This window comes from Saimiri boliviensis, chromosome 9, assembly GCF_048565385.1.
Source record: "Saimiri boliviensis isolate mSaiBol1 chromosome 9, mSaiBol1.pri, whole genome shotgun sequence".
NCBI lineage: Eukaryota > Metazoa > Chordata > Mammalia > Primates > Cebidae > Saimiri > Saimiri boliviensis.
In genome coordinates, this window is record NC_133457.1 from 125,190,205 (window position 1) to 125,204,458 (window position 14,254).

The 14,254-nt window shown below is 51.7% G+C and overlaps 1 protein-coding gene across 1 annotated transcript in view; it reads right to left on the reverse strand.

Moving 5' to 3' along the window:
* The window catches only part of TAF4 (TATA-box binding protein associated factor 4), an 80,241-nt gene that overhangs the window by 10,504 nt on the left and 55,483 nt on the right, over positions 1-14,254 (reverse strand). Inside the window, exons 6-14 of the mRNA XM_003932716.3 lie at positions 14,052-14,141; positions 13,047-13,292; positions 10,752-10,899; positions 10,196-10,310; positions 7,644-7,813; positions 7,211-7,341; positions 5,657-5,782; positions 4,850-4,906; positions 4,279-4,398 (exon numbers count right to left, since the gene is read on the reverse strand). Coding sequence (XP_003932765.2) covers positions 4,279-4,398; positions 4,850-4,906; positions 5,657-5,782; positions 7,211-7,341; positions 7,644-7,813; positions 10,196-10,310; positions 10,752-10,899; positions 13,047-13,292; positions 14,052-14,141 — 1,203 coding nt within the window. The remainder of the gene's footprint in view (positions 1-4,278; positions 4,399-4,849; positions 4,907-5,656; positions 5,783-7,210; positions 7,342-7,643; positions 7,814-10,195; positions 10,311-10,751; positions 10,900-13,046; positions 13,293-14,051; positions 14,142-14,254) is intronic.

A 14,254-nucleotide genomic window follows, 5' to 3' on the forward strand; every position in this document is an offset into this window, starting at 1 on the left:
CACGAGCGGCTTCCAGCCGTTTCCACCACCGCAGTGCGGAACAACGGAGGTCCGTATTCTTGTTCTCAGGCTACATGCAAAGTTAGGAGGTATTTTAACTCTATTACCTCCCATGTCCGTGAGAATCAGGGTTCTTTTTTTCCTCTCCCGTTCTTCTGCCCTCCCCTCCAACTACCCAGCCCCGGAGCCACAGGGGCAGCCAAGAGCCAGAATTCTTACTGTAGAAGATAAAGACGTCATTTTGAAGCAGGCAACTCCTATACCTCTGAATTTAAACCACCTGAACTGGAAATAGCCATATAAACCCATGAGACCCTGTTTTTACACACATTCCCTAGCTCTGTCCACTGAAAAGGCCTCCCCACCCCAGTGGCAATGACAGCCCTAGTCCCAGAGAGTGGTCTTCCAATACCGTTTCCCACTAGAAGAAACCAGTTCTTGGAGAAATGACTCTTTCCAGGTCTGAAACAGGAAAGCTTAAGGTGCGCCTGACACATGTTAATGTCCAGATGGCAAAGACGCCAGAACCACGTCCCAGCGTGACTCAGGAATCAAGCTGGAGATGCTTCCACTGGCCAAGGACGGCACAATCTGAACTGTGACCAATATGAGAGGTGCAAGCCTTTGAGTTTACGACGAGAAAAAATAAAAACAACGTACTAAAAAATAAAACTGCCTGTCACCTTCTGAGGATGACATGTAGCTGATGCGTTATCTTCAACTGGGTATATGAAAGGAAACACACAAGCACTTATCCCACGTCCCCTCTATGCGCTGTACCCACCACGTGGCCAAACAGCAGTGGGGGAAGTCTCCAAAAGAACATCCCAACTAGGAAGAGGAAAAGAACTCACAGACCAAGAGCACTGCCGTCTCCAACCTCAAGGGACTAGGGACCCTAGGCATGAAGCATGACCAGCCACCATCCCCGGAGTGCACGGCCCAGACCTGTGTCCTCCCAGTGAGGGGCACACCAGCACCCAGGATCCTGCCGCAGGGTGCAGCCAGCGTCAGAGTCGCCTCTGGGTCCAGCCATCAACGTGCGGGAAATTCAGAAGACGGAGGAACAGGCAGAAGTGCACCCCAGGGCGCCACCAGCAATCCTGACTCCGGACACACCCTAGGCCAAATGACCCGGTCCTTCAACAAACACGTTGTAAGGAAAAGAAAGTAACGGAGGGGTGGGAGGGACCGACAGCCTTTTTTTTTTTTTTTTTTTTTTTTTTTTGATTTTAAAGTTTCCTTTTCAATCAAGTTTAATGGGAAAAACATGGCAAGGCTAACCAGAGTGTCTTGGTTACACAACCAAGGATTGTCATACCCTGGCATTTCTTTCTGGCTTCACCGTAAAGTCAGGGCAGCAGTTACTTCTGGAGGGAGGTAAAGGCAGCTGTGACGTGGTGGGGCACATGGAGGGTGGGGGGATTCTAAGGTGAACGTTCTAGTTCTTGAACTGATGATGGGCTACGTGGTCTACACCTCGTGACAATTCAGTTAGCCGTAAAAGAAATCCAGAAAAAAAAAAGGCTAATCAATATCATTAACCTCCCCCACAAAATACTAAGAGTCCTTAACTCTAAGTGCTCTTCTCAATATATGGTGTTATTGTTCAGAATTTCAGCTCTTTCTTGGTTTACAACTATATTTGCATTGTGGGCTGCAGGCCTCACAGCCAGCGGGCACTCAGGCCGAGACCCAGGCAAGTGCGGGTTCCAGCTGCGGCCTCCTGTCCCAGGCCAACACCCCCAGCCACACAGCGGCCAGAGCCCGTGTGAGCCTTGGGAATCCGTTCTTTCACTTATTTCTGACCCAAAGAAGAATCCCCCTAATTTATCTACATCTCACACATGCATTTATAAGGACAAGATGTTTATATTTTTTTCCTACATTGTATCTGACATTTTAACCTGTACTGTCCCAGGAGGGATTTCTCTGAACCTCTGAGATGCCGTATTGCCAAAACTCCAGTGTCTAGCAAACCTAGAGTACCTCCTCTCCACACCAGGTGGCCATTTCTCAGAGGTCACTGCTAGATCTGGGCAGGCCAGCCCCAGCACTGAGGCCTGGGACATCCCACCCACATGCTTCCAACAGCCCTGGTAGGAGGGCAGAGCTGTGCCCTGATCAGGCCACTACCCTGATCCTGTCCCAGAGTGCACCGGCATACCAAAAGGGACTGTCCTATGTGCAGCAGACAGCAGCTGCCAAGGGCCTGGGAGCAAAAGAGAGGAGCCAGGGGTCGGGCAGAGTACAGGGGAAGACCAGAAGCATGGGAGTCCAGCCTGCCCAAGCAGCAAGACCTTTCCTTGTAAGTCAGGATCACGCCCCGGAGTAAGACCTACCTTAGCAAAGCCCAAAGCCAAACCCAGACGGGAAAGACAGGGTTTGCAAACTGAGTCCCACTAAGTTAAAGGGACTTGAGAAACACCTTGGGCTTTCCAAGATCCTTGCTGACAAAATGAAAAAGCCACACAAACTCGAGATGGTCAGCCAGTACTCAACTGCCCGCAACAGTCAACACTCCTAAGAGGAAATCCCAGAATCCAGTCTCTCGCAGGCAATCACGAGCCGTGCAGGGAGACAGAGTGGCCCGAGGCCAAGGAGAGCCACGCCCGAGAGAGACTGAACGTCAGACAGCCCAGGTGCTGAACTTGACACAAACCTTATAAAACAACTTTAATAAATGCACTCAGAGGAAATATGGTCACGGTAAGAGAGCAGAAAGGGAATTTCAGCAAACACTTATAAACTATAAAAAAGAACTAAATGGAAATCTTAAAATTGCAAAATACATTAGCAAACGGAAATTTCAAATGGAGATGGCAGAAATCCATCCACCAAGGACCCTGTAGACAGATGAGCAGAAATCATCCAGTCTGGAAAACAGAGAGAAAAAAAGACTCAAGTCCAGGAACACAGGCTCGAAGAGCTGCGGGGCAGCATCAACGGGCCTAACATAGAACGGCCTAACAGCCCCCACAGAAGAAAGTGAGACTGAAATGGAAAAAAAAATTGAAGAAATACTAGCCAAAATGCTCCCAATCTGATGAAAGACCTACAGATCTACAAAGCTCAGAAAACCTGAAGCAGGCTGAATATCCAGAGAACCACACCAAAACACATCACAGACAAACCTCTAAAAAACAAAGATTAAACGTCTCAAAACAAAGATTAAAAGTCATGCCAGAGACATGAAGCATATTATGTACAGGGAAAAAAGTAAAAAATTATAGCAGGACCAGCCCATGCCACACAGTAAGACCCTGTCTCTAAAAAAAAAAAAAAAAAAAAAAAAAATCAGCCAGGCATGGTGGCACGCACCTGCAGTCCCAGCTACTTTGGAAGCTGAGGTAGGAGGATCACCTGAGCCTGGGGAGGTCGAGGCTACAGTGAGCCATGATCATACCACTGCACGCCAGCCTGGGAGACGCAGTGAGACCCTGTGTCTAAGAAAATTTAAAATTAAAACTTTTAGCAGAATGTCAGAAGACAGTGGAACAAGGACTTGAAAGTTTCACAAGAAAAAAATAATCAGCCTAGAATTTTGTAACCAGTAAAAATATCCTTTGAAAATGAGGGTGAAATACAACTATTTTCACGTAAACAAAACCAGAGAACCCATCACCAGTAGACCCTGCACCACAAGAAACGCCACCGCTCGCCTTCAAGCCAAAAGGAAACGGTGGCAGATGGAAAGAGGTACCCACGGGGAGGAACGAGCAGTACCGGAGGTGGCAAATAAGGAGGGAAACAGAAAAGACTCTTCTTTCTTCCTGTTACTTAAAAAACAACCCACTGCTGAAAGCAAAAACAACATGTTAGGGCTGCGTTTAAAGCTATTAGAGTAAAAGGTTACCACAAACAAGAAAGTAACAGAATTTGGACAAACAGCAGCCAGCAGCAATTCCATCCCTTCATTCCAACTGTCCACTCTCCTACAGGGGCTTATCCCACAGACCCGCCGCAGCGAGAACCGCTGCTGCCGCTCGGATCATTCTTCTGACCGTTATCATTTCCCCACGTCCTTTTCAAGTCCAGCCTAAACCTCACGTGGTAACCAAACGTCCTCACGAAGAAGACTTTCAGCTCACGTGATATTCACAAGTAAGTTGATTCGGATTTAAAATGCCAAATGTAAAACAAATATTCCAGGAAAGGCAAGACAGCATGTAAATGGTGAGAAAGCAAATGCCCCTGCGTGTGTCTGTCCCCCAGAAGAGGGAGGCCCGAAGGCGCTGCAAGGCCCCCCCAGGCCTGGACCCCGCCCCGCTGCGGTACCTCTGCTCCCGAGCCCGGTCCCGGACACTCCACTTTCCTCTTCTTCCTGGGTCCGATCGCTGCTAGTGCCGTGAGGTTGGCGTCCCGCTGTCTCATCTGCGCCAGTTCCTGTTGCTGCATCTTGTATTTTGAAAAGGAAACAAACAGCGTTATTTTTCATGGTTTTTGCTTAACTGCGAAGTAATGCGTAGATACCAAATGGTTTTCTATCATTTTCTGAATCTTAACTTCTTTTGTGTTTTGACTTTTTAAATAGTAAGCACATTCTACCATCAGAAAAATGAAATGTTTTAAAAAGCAACATATATTCATCTTAAAACTCTCAGAAAATATAAGCAAGTGAAAAGCACAGAGACTAACGCCCCGCAAAGGGAAGTCACCATTGAATTTAAAAGTAGAACGCCAACTGTTTGCACAGAAAATACCTTTGACATGGTGTTTACTTAAACTTTCCAAACATTTTAAACAGACACACAAATGCCCGTCGCACAGAAGTGCCACGGACTCCTTAGCTCCGCTCCCGTGGGGCGTTGAGAGTGTGCACTGAGGCCCCATGGCTAGCAGGACTCACCTCCTTTGCCTTCTGTTTCAGCCTTAACTGCTCTGGATCTTCTTGTCTTGACCGAGACTATTTTTGAAAGAGGTAGAAAAGTAAGTTATGAACTAAATGTTTATCATTTAACAAATGTGTTAACTTACTGACGCTACAGTAACATTTAGGCAATGCGAAAGAAGGCATAATAAATTTGTTAAATGCTTACAGCCAAAGATGAAAATTTGTATCACACACCATGAAAAAAGCCAGTACTCTCGAGAAAAATCAGTAACACTCGGATATAAGAAGGCACAGTCACCCACCAGTCACTGGCTTCACCTGACGTGACCGGACGAGGGCGGGCAGGACGGGCCTCAGGCTCCAACTCAGGTGTGGTCCCACCCAACACACTGGGGACCGGGCAGCCTGGGGCCATGATCGAAGCATGTGCCCCTTCCACTCCATAGCACCCACCCTGTCCCCAGGGAACTGCAGTCTCCTGTCTGACTCTATTACGCAGAGGCGCCTCGCCTGGCTGTGAACATTCTAGAACAAGGGCAATGTGAGTGTGAAGTGTCCAATCCAGCACATGCAGGGGGCTCCGGAAACAAGCGTCTCACACCTGGGTGTGACCGCGTGGCACGTGGGGTGCTGGGAATCTGAAGAAGCCCCACTTCCCGAGCATCTATGCTCATCCCGAATGAACAAGGCTTCTCTCTGCATCTCCACTGACAACACCCAAAACAGGCTCTGACCCCCGAAACCCCAGTGTCTCGGTGAGCTCCTCAGCTTGTGCCCGAGATGGGAGGGCCCAGGCGGCGGCGGCAGACACCCAGCACTCGCCTTTGCTGCCCTCATCAGGATCTCCCGCTCCTGCTCATCCTTTCTCTGCTTTTCGATTTGATCGAGCTGTTCAAAAAACTTGAGCTGTGCCCGGACGTCACTCGCCTGCTCGTATCTGTCGTCATCCTATGAAGAAAGTTAAAATACTGCTTGTCATCCATCTGAGAAGCCAGCAACGAAGGGGGCAGTCTAGCACCACTGGACCATCCTCGCACAACGCCCTCCCTCCATCCGGCCGACTGTGGCAAGGACCAGACCCCTCCCGCCCCGCAGATGCTGCACCCGAGGGCTCTGGGCGGTGCTCACGTCCACAGAAAGAAGTCCCACATTAGCTGCCTCAGGGGGCCTGTGGGAGAGTGTCCCTTTCATACACTTTGACGGCTGATTTTTTAAAGTAATATTTACCTTTTTTGCAGCAACACAGAACCACTCTTACAGCAAGGGCTAAGTGTGTTTACTTTCAGAGCTGCCCTGAAGGCGCTGTCTCCTGGCTGCAGGGACAGGCACCACCTCGCCCAGCTTGCCCTCAGAAGAGCGTTCTTGTGACTGCTGGCGAGGAAGGCACATTGTACGTGGAAAAGCTGCTTCAGGAGGAAAGGGCAGCGGCACCTCTGGGACTGCCAGTCCAGCCCACAGCCCAGGGAGAGAGGAGGGCACCCACAGAGCGAACAGGTGCACCTTCCACAAGGTAAAACCCACCAGGCATGGTGGCTCATGGCTGTAATCCCAGCACTTTAGGAGGCCGAGGTAGGAGGATCACTTGGGGCAAGCGGTTCAGGACCAGCCTGGGCTACACAGTGAGTCCCTGTCTCGTCTATTAAAAATACAAAACTCAGGCCGGGTATGGTGGCTCAGGCCTGTAATCCAAGCACTTTGGAGGCCAAGGTGGGCGGATCACCTGAGGTCAGGAGTTCATGACCAGCCTGACCAACGTGGTGAAACCCCGTCTTAAAAAAAAAAAATACAAAACTTAGTTGGGTGTGGTGTTCTGTGCCTGTAGTCCCAGATACTTGGGAGATTAAGGCACAAGAATCACTTAAACTCAGGAGGCGGAGGTTGTGGTGAGATGAGATTGCACCACCGCACTCCAGTCTGGGGGGCGGAGTGAGACCCTGTCTCAAAAACAGAAAAAAGAAAAGAAAAAATGAGGCAGGTGTGGCTCATGCCTGTGGTCCCAGCTACTCCAGAGCCTGAGGCAGGAGGACTGCTTGAGGCCGGGAGGTTGAGGCTGCAGTGAGCTTTGATTCCACCACTGCACCACTCCAGCCTGGGTAAAGAGTGACCCTGTCTCAAAAAAAAAAAAAGGTAACCCTCTCCAGAGCACCCTGTTCTCTTGCAGGTTCCCTCCCTCCTCCCTCGCCCGGGTTCACAGGCACCAGCACCACGTGGCTACAAGAAAGGAAGTCTTCCCAAAATCTAGTCCTACAAGAAATCCAAAACATGCTCAAAAGGAACGGGGCACTCGGGACCCACTGCCCTGAGGAGGGAGGCTTCCAGCCAGCAGAGTGGGAGCCAACAACAGAACGATGCTCTCCTCAACAAACAGCCCATTACCTTGTAAGAGAAGTTCTTCTGCTGAGCCGTTTCTGATATTTTCTCTACAAGATTCTGTAGCCTTTGCTGCGTGGCATGTGATACATAACTTACTACATCTGGATGTAATTCCGTTATACCATGTTTTTTACCTAAAGATCAGGCAATAAAACAGTATTTCAAAATCATTAAGCACGGTTCTTTCTTTACACCCATTTGCTCATTCCGAGGTTACTGCTTTTATACAGCCCAAAGACAGGCCAGACAGGCCGGCAGGTGGAAGGCAGTGGTGCTCACACTTTACCCAAGAACCACCACCACCAACCATGTGGCAATCACAAACGCAGACAAAACACATGACGAGGTACCAGGTGTGCTCACCAGAAGCCCCCCCCCGCCCCGCGCCCCAGCAGCACAGCCGTTGCATAAGGACTGTTAACAAGCACCGACGTACCTATTTCTAATATTCTTCTCTGCAAAGGCGCTGGGAGGAGGAAGGTTTCGTCTTTACAGGACCGTGTCAGCGTGCCCACCAGTTCAGAGTTGGTGGCTAATATTCTCGCACTTTCTTCTGACAGGTTGACTCCCGCCATCGATGCAACATCATTGATGTCATCATCGTCCCTTGGGGAAAGAAGGAAAGATCATTCTAACTGTACAAGGAACTCATCGGGAGGAGGGCTGAGATGGTCCTGACTTGGAGGCGACACTGTAAGGGCAGGAAACCACGTGTGGATGGCAGGGCAGAGCCGAGGCCTTCCTCCCAGCGCCTGCACCCGCTGCGTCTGCCACAGCAAAGAGGGTGCCTCGCTGCTTTTCTGGAAAGCTCGACTGCTCTGTGCTAGGAGAGCAGAGAGTTGATGCCGGATAACATCTTCACACAGTCAAAGCCAGAGCTAGCATTAAATTCTTTTTAAAGACTCATAATAAAAGAAAAGTACGCAGATCTTTTTCCTGATTTACCTGAAAGTTGCTAACCTGACTTTCCTCCACCTGGAACGTTCTGCAGGTGTTTCCTACAGACAAGGGCATTCCCTCCAGAAGCAGGGTGCCACTGAGACGGCGCCATGATGAATGGCCCCTCCCCAGGTCCTGCCACAGGGGCCCTGGTCCCAGCAGCGCCTCTCCCCGCAGGAGAGTCTACGTCCCAACCCCAGCTGCCTGCAGCTGCCATGTCTTGTCCGGCTCCTCGGGCTGGAAGGCTCCTCAGCCTTTCCTGACTCCTGGGCTGCCCCGACACCTGGAAGGCAGAGCCAGCTGTGTGCAGGACGCCCTCCTCCAGGCCGACTTTGGCCCCCTTGTAAGGAGATGTGGGCTAAGAGCTCTGCTGGGAATTCCACACACACGCGGCCTCCACCTGCTGCCTCCAGCAGTGGACTTTCAACATGAGGCCAGGGGCCTGCCTGGCATCTCCTGGTGTCGCTGTGTCTCAGGGAGGAGCTCTACATTAGTCCTTATGCCAACTCCTCACGCCCAGTCCTCCTATGGGCTCCACGTGCTCACTCAGGGTCTGGCCGCAGCCTGGCATCCCCGGCGGTCATGGGCTGTGACTGGGCTGCACAGCTTAGGGCTCCAGCTGAGGGACCCGGCCATGGGAGGGAGAACACTCTGCTGACGTCCACGTCCACGTCACGCCTATGTCCACTGCTCTCTGACACAAGACGGTCTCCACTCATCTTGTATTTCCTTATCTGTGCCCTGAAATCAGCCTTTTCTCTCAGGAGCCCTTGACATTTTAGAGGAAAACGGTTTTTAGAAGCTGACTTCTGAGCACTAGGTGTGCTCAGAGCTATTGGGTGTTACTGCTCCAGGGTCCTGCAGTGGACAAAGCTAGAAACTTATGGCAAGATCCATGGTTCTCCGCGCCTGCTGACATACACTGAAGTCCGGGCGTTTGCATCAGCATTACTGAGCGGCCCGGCAGGACTCGCTCTCCTGTATCCCTTCTGCCAGGCCACTGACTCCTTGACAGCAAAACACCAAGGCTCCCCGCAGCCTTGATTAATTCTTTGACCTGTGTATGTCCCTAAGTGCCCTCCCTTCTCACTGCGGTACCAGCCTCACGCCAGCCCAGGCATGCTGGCAGCCTCTCCCTGTTTGGGCTTGGACTCTGGCTCAGGCCACAGCTACTCCCCAAGCCTGCTCTGCCTGCCTGATGCTTTTAGGGATGAAGTGTCTGGGAAAGGGAAAATTCACAAGAAGACTTCCTGAAATACACACACTACCGCACTGCTTGATCACAAGAGAGACCATCCCAGGACTCTCCCATTGCTCAGGTCCCGTAAATACCTCCCTGACTGACGGTGATGCTCAGACCGGCTGCTTTCCAGGAGGCCCAGGCAGAGCACAGCGTTTCTTTTTATTTTCTTAGAAACAGGGTCTCACTCTGTCACCAAGGCTGGTGTACAGTGGTAAAATCATAGCTCACTGTAACACTGAACTCCTGGGCAGAAGTGATCCTCCCGTCTCAGCCTCCCAAGTAGCTGGGCCCACCAGGGCACACCACCAAGCCTGGCTAATTTTTTGTTTGTTGAATAGGGTTTCACTCTGTTGCCCAAGCTGGTCTCAAACTCCCGGGCTCAAGCGATCCTCCCGCCTCAGCCTCCTGCAGTGCTGGGACCACAGGCGTGAGCCACTGCGCCTGGCAGTGCAGCATTCCGAGGGCTCTGAAGCTGAATGTGTGGAAAGTGAGGCATTCTATGCGATGAAAACAAGGAACTCAAAGTACTATGTTATATTTAAAAATGAATTTTCTTTTAGTTCATATTTAAAAAATCAGTTGATTTGCTTTCTGGCTGTGTATGAAGCAAAACCTCTTTGAGCCAACTCCACAGGAAAACGCACGTGTGTGACAGTGTGGTCACAGTGAGCGTGGAGCAGCCGCCTCGGGGCTCCCGGCCGCCAGGCCGTGTGGGAAAGGCCCAGGCACGGGAACGGAGCAGCGCGGACTCTGAGTCTCCTCCGTTCTGGCCACGCTCCTCCGGTGTACACAGGCCCATTCCTTACCGAAACGAACCTCCCCCAGGCTCCTTGAGTTTATTTTTCTGTGCAGCAGCTGCTTGTGCCGAGACAGCAGAAAGGGCTTTGGCTCCAGGTAACACGGCGGGTTTCACCACAGGGACTACAAAACAAACACACAGTGGAACCACACGAGGCTTTCATTAGACAAACCATGGGCCTTACAGGCCTAAGGGCACAGCTACCACTCTCCTAATTAGCTACAATAGTTTCCAAAAACTTCATGTTAGTAACTCTAAATTACAGTGCAAAGTATAAGCTGTCTCTCTCCAGCATTTATTTTCCCGTATTTCATCAAAGTTTTTTAAGTGCAGGAATGACTACACATGAAGCAGCTCACTGTGGTAAATGTGTAAATAACATTTAAAATCACACTGACAGTGGGGATGGTTACACAACACGGCAAATGAAATTAATGCCACTGATCCAGACACTTAAAATAGCCAATTTTATGATATGTACATTTTACCACAATTAAAATAAAATAAATACAAGCGCAGGGCAGCTGGCTCTGGAGGCCGCCCTGGCCGTGAGAGGCCCTCACCTGGCTGCAGCGGGTTCAGCTGGATCTGTTGAGGCGTCGTGAGCATGATCCGGCTGTGAGGCTGCCGCAGCGCGACCATAGGTGTCTGCGTCAACGTCACCTGTGGGGGCCGGATCAGGGCTCCTGGCTTCGGAGGCTGCTGGATCACCTGAGGCAGAGCCAGCAGAGAACAGTGAGCATGCCCCAAGTCCCTAGCAGGAGCTTCCTCCCTTCCCTTCCTCTCCACCCCAAAACCCAGCAGCACTGACCACAGCCTGTGCTCTGGCCCGTCTCCAGGACGCTGGGGCCCTTGTGTCCCTGTCAAAAGCCAATGCTCAAGCCCACAAGGCCCGGCCCCAAACCTCTGGGCCCAGAGGTTTCAGAATTTAGTTGCACCTTTTGCAAAGGTGCCCTGGCAGGTAAACTCTATGCTGCAGAACATGTGTGGGGGCCTGGGGAAGCGGCCTACAATGCAACCATGTATTCAACAAAACCCGAACACCCACACTGGACAGGAAGAGCCTCAGGCAGCCAGGACAGCCCTGCGCATAGGGAGCCTGCTGTCAAATGCTCAGGACAGGCCCTGCACTTAGGGAGACTGCCGTCAAGTGCTCAGGACAGCCCTGCACTTAGGGAGCCTGCCATCAAATACTCAGGACAGCCCTGCGCATAGGGAGCCTGCCGTCAAGTGCTCAGGACAGCCCTACACTTAGGGAGCCTGCCGTCAAGGGCTCAGGACAGGCTCTGCGGCACAGGGAGCCTGCCGTCAAATGCTCAGGACAGCCCTGCACTTAGGGAGCCTGCCGTCAAATGCTCAGGACAGCCCTGCACTTAGGGAGCCTGCCGTCAAATGCTCAGGACAGGCTCGGCACTTACAGAGCCTGCCATCAAATGCTCAGGACAGCCCTGCACTTAGGGAGCCTGCTGTCAAGTGCTCAGGACAGGCTCTGCACTTAGGGAGCCTGCTGTCAAATGCTCAAGACAGCCCTGCACTTAGGGAGCCTGCCGTCAAATCACGGAAAAGCCCAGGTTTTGCCTCCACAGGCTTCAGGGCGCAGGCAACGGATGGGATGTCCCAGACCCCACTGGCTGCGCTCTGTAGACTCTGCCCACACAGTCAGGCAGAGCCCAGGGAAGCAGAATGCAGAGGTGATCCTGCTGCTGAACACAGCATCTTCTAGAAACGCCCGTGCTGCGCGTGTGTGACTACACTCCAGAGGTCACAACCTGGCAAGAAAATGTCCACAGACTGCCCCTGCTTCAACAGAACTCACCTGTTGGGTTAACTAGCCCTACTGATGCATGAATAGGGAAGTTCTGTCCTCACACTATACTAAAGCAAGGGCATGGAAATCTCTTCCCCTCTGCATTCAAAAGGAAGGCAAGGAAGCCTCTGCGCAGACCTCAGCCCTTCCCGCAGGACCTCAGCCCTTCCCGCAGGACCTCAGCCCTTCCCGGTGTCCGTGCTTCTCTGGCCTTCGTAAGGAAAACTCTCCCTCCATGCCATTTCAACCCCGTTCTCCTCGATAATATCAAGATAAAAACAAATGCAACTTCAACGGAGCACAGGAACCAACTCCCTACTGGACACTCCTCACCCGGCTGATTCTGACGTGTGCACCATCATGAAACATACCTGTTCATGACGGGGAGCCTGCACTGTTTTATTTTCTTAAGCTATCTTTACAGGAGGAAAGCCCCCTGACACCTTTGTGAAACTGCGCTTCTACGTGTGGTGAATCCCTCTGCCCGTGAACGTGCTTGAAACGTAACTCCTCTGGCGAAGACGTCCTTCCTCTAGCTGCAGGGCAAACATCATGACTACAAAACCAAGAAAGCCAGATCCGAACTGCACGTAAAAGACCCGCTGTGACCAGCTGCAGCTTCGCCTCCCGGGACGCATCTAAAGCGCTCTGCGCTGTGGCTGCTGCCTGTCTCCAGTCTCCGCCCGTCCTGCGCAGGTGCCTGTCTTAACGCTGGGACTGCTGCTCCTAATCCAAGAGAACATCTACCCACAAAATCCTCGAAAAACACATTGCATTCATTTACACCAGTCACTAGACAAGGCAAGGCAGGGACGTGCCAGTGGCTCAAAGCCTCTCGAGTATTTCATTTTACTGAGAAATAAAATACAAAATCCCAAAGCCTCAACCTCTGATTTCTATTTTAACTATTTAAGGTAATACCCAAGCTTCCTACAGCAGGGGCCTTCCTGCATGCTTGGAAAAGGTTTCTGAGCCGTGGCTGGTTTATCTAAGAGGCTGGAGGGGGCAGAGGCATGGTGGGCCGTGCAGACGAGGAGGCGCGCCTTCATACCAGCGGCGTGGGCTGCCCCTGCTTGCCGACGCCGACCTGCGTGGGCTGAGTGAGGCTGAGCACAGGGGGCTGGAGGGCACTGGTCACAGTGGCCGCCGTCTTCCCGGCCGTGCGCTGGACCGAGCCGCTGAGCACCACAGCCGTGAGCGCAGTGGTGGCCTGCGAGGCGGGCGGCGGCTGCTGCTGGCTCTGCTGGATGAAGGCCGCGGAGTCGGGGGTCAGCTGTCTCAAGGCAGGTAAGCTCCTCTGGGTGGAAAGACACAAAGGGTCAGGGGGTTGTTCATGCGTCGGTTTTCCGCGCTTAAAGATTCAGAAATATCAACTTTTACAGAAAGCTTTTGAGCTGAGTTAGATGGATCTTGGCCCTCACAGCAGCACATCTGGATGTCAGGGGCCAGGACTCCACCCTGCCCTCCCACTAAGCGGGATTATTCCTGATAGCAACTGTCCAAAATGTGTTTAAGAAAACAAACAAAAAGAGCCATATCGTTAAACACTTTTTAAAATATTCTAATGTCGCTGGAAGAGAAGATTCTGAAAGTTCCCAACACACGGAAGTAAGTGCTCAAGGTGGCAGACCCCAAGTGCCCTGATTCTACGAGCGTAGTAAGACATCACATGCACCTCATAAATAGGTAGCAACACATGTACTGATTTTTTTAATGTCCTGACACCAGTGATCACCCAACAGAGACAGCCTGACGCTCTTGAAACCCTTGGTCCTGTCCAGTTCTGCAAACACTACCCCGTTCCCCGTCTACTTCACTTTCCGGAAACACACACCCCTCTCACCCCCTCACACACAACAGGACAGAACTGCAAGGCCACGGTGTGGGGAGCTCCTGCTTTACAGAAAAAACCTGACGTTCTGTCCCCAGGCAGTGTGCCTGGCCCCCCCACCCAGCCCCTGCCCTGCGGGCGGCACAGGCAATGCCTGCCCGGCGCATCTGCACCCCACCCCTCCCTGGCCCTGCTGCTCGCGGGCACTCGAGCCTTTGAAATTACCTTCAGGAAAGGCACAAGGTAAGGTTGAGGTGAAGAATTAAGTTCTCGGTATAACCTGCTTGTGAAATCTTCTGCTTCGATTTTTCCATCCTTAAAAATAAAATCCATGTGGAAATTCTGCTGAATGAGATTGCACACACACTTCTGAAGCCCGCATCACTCTGGTCTCGTATTTTATGGCTGATTCCGCCCCGAGCTTCACT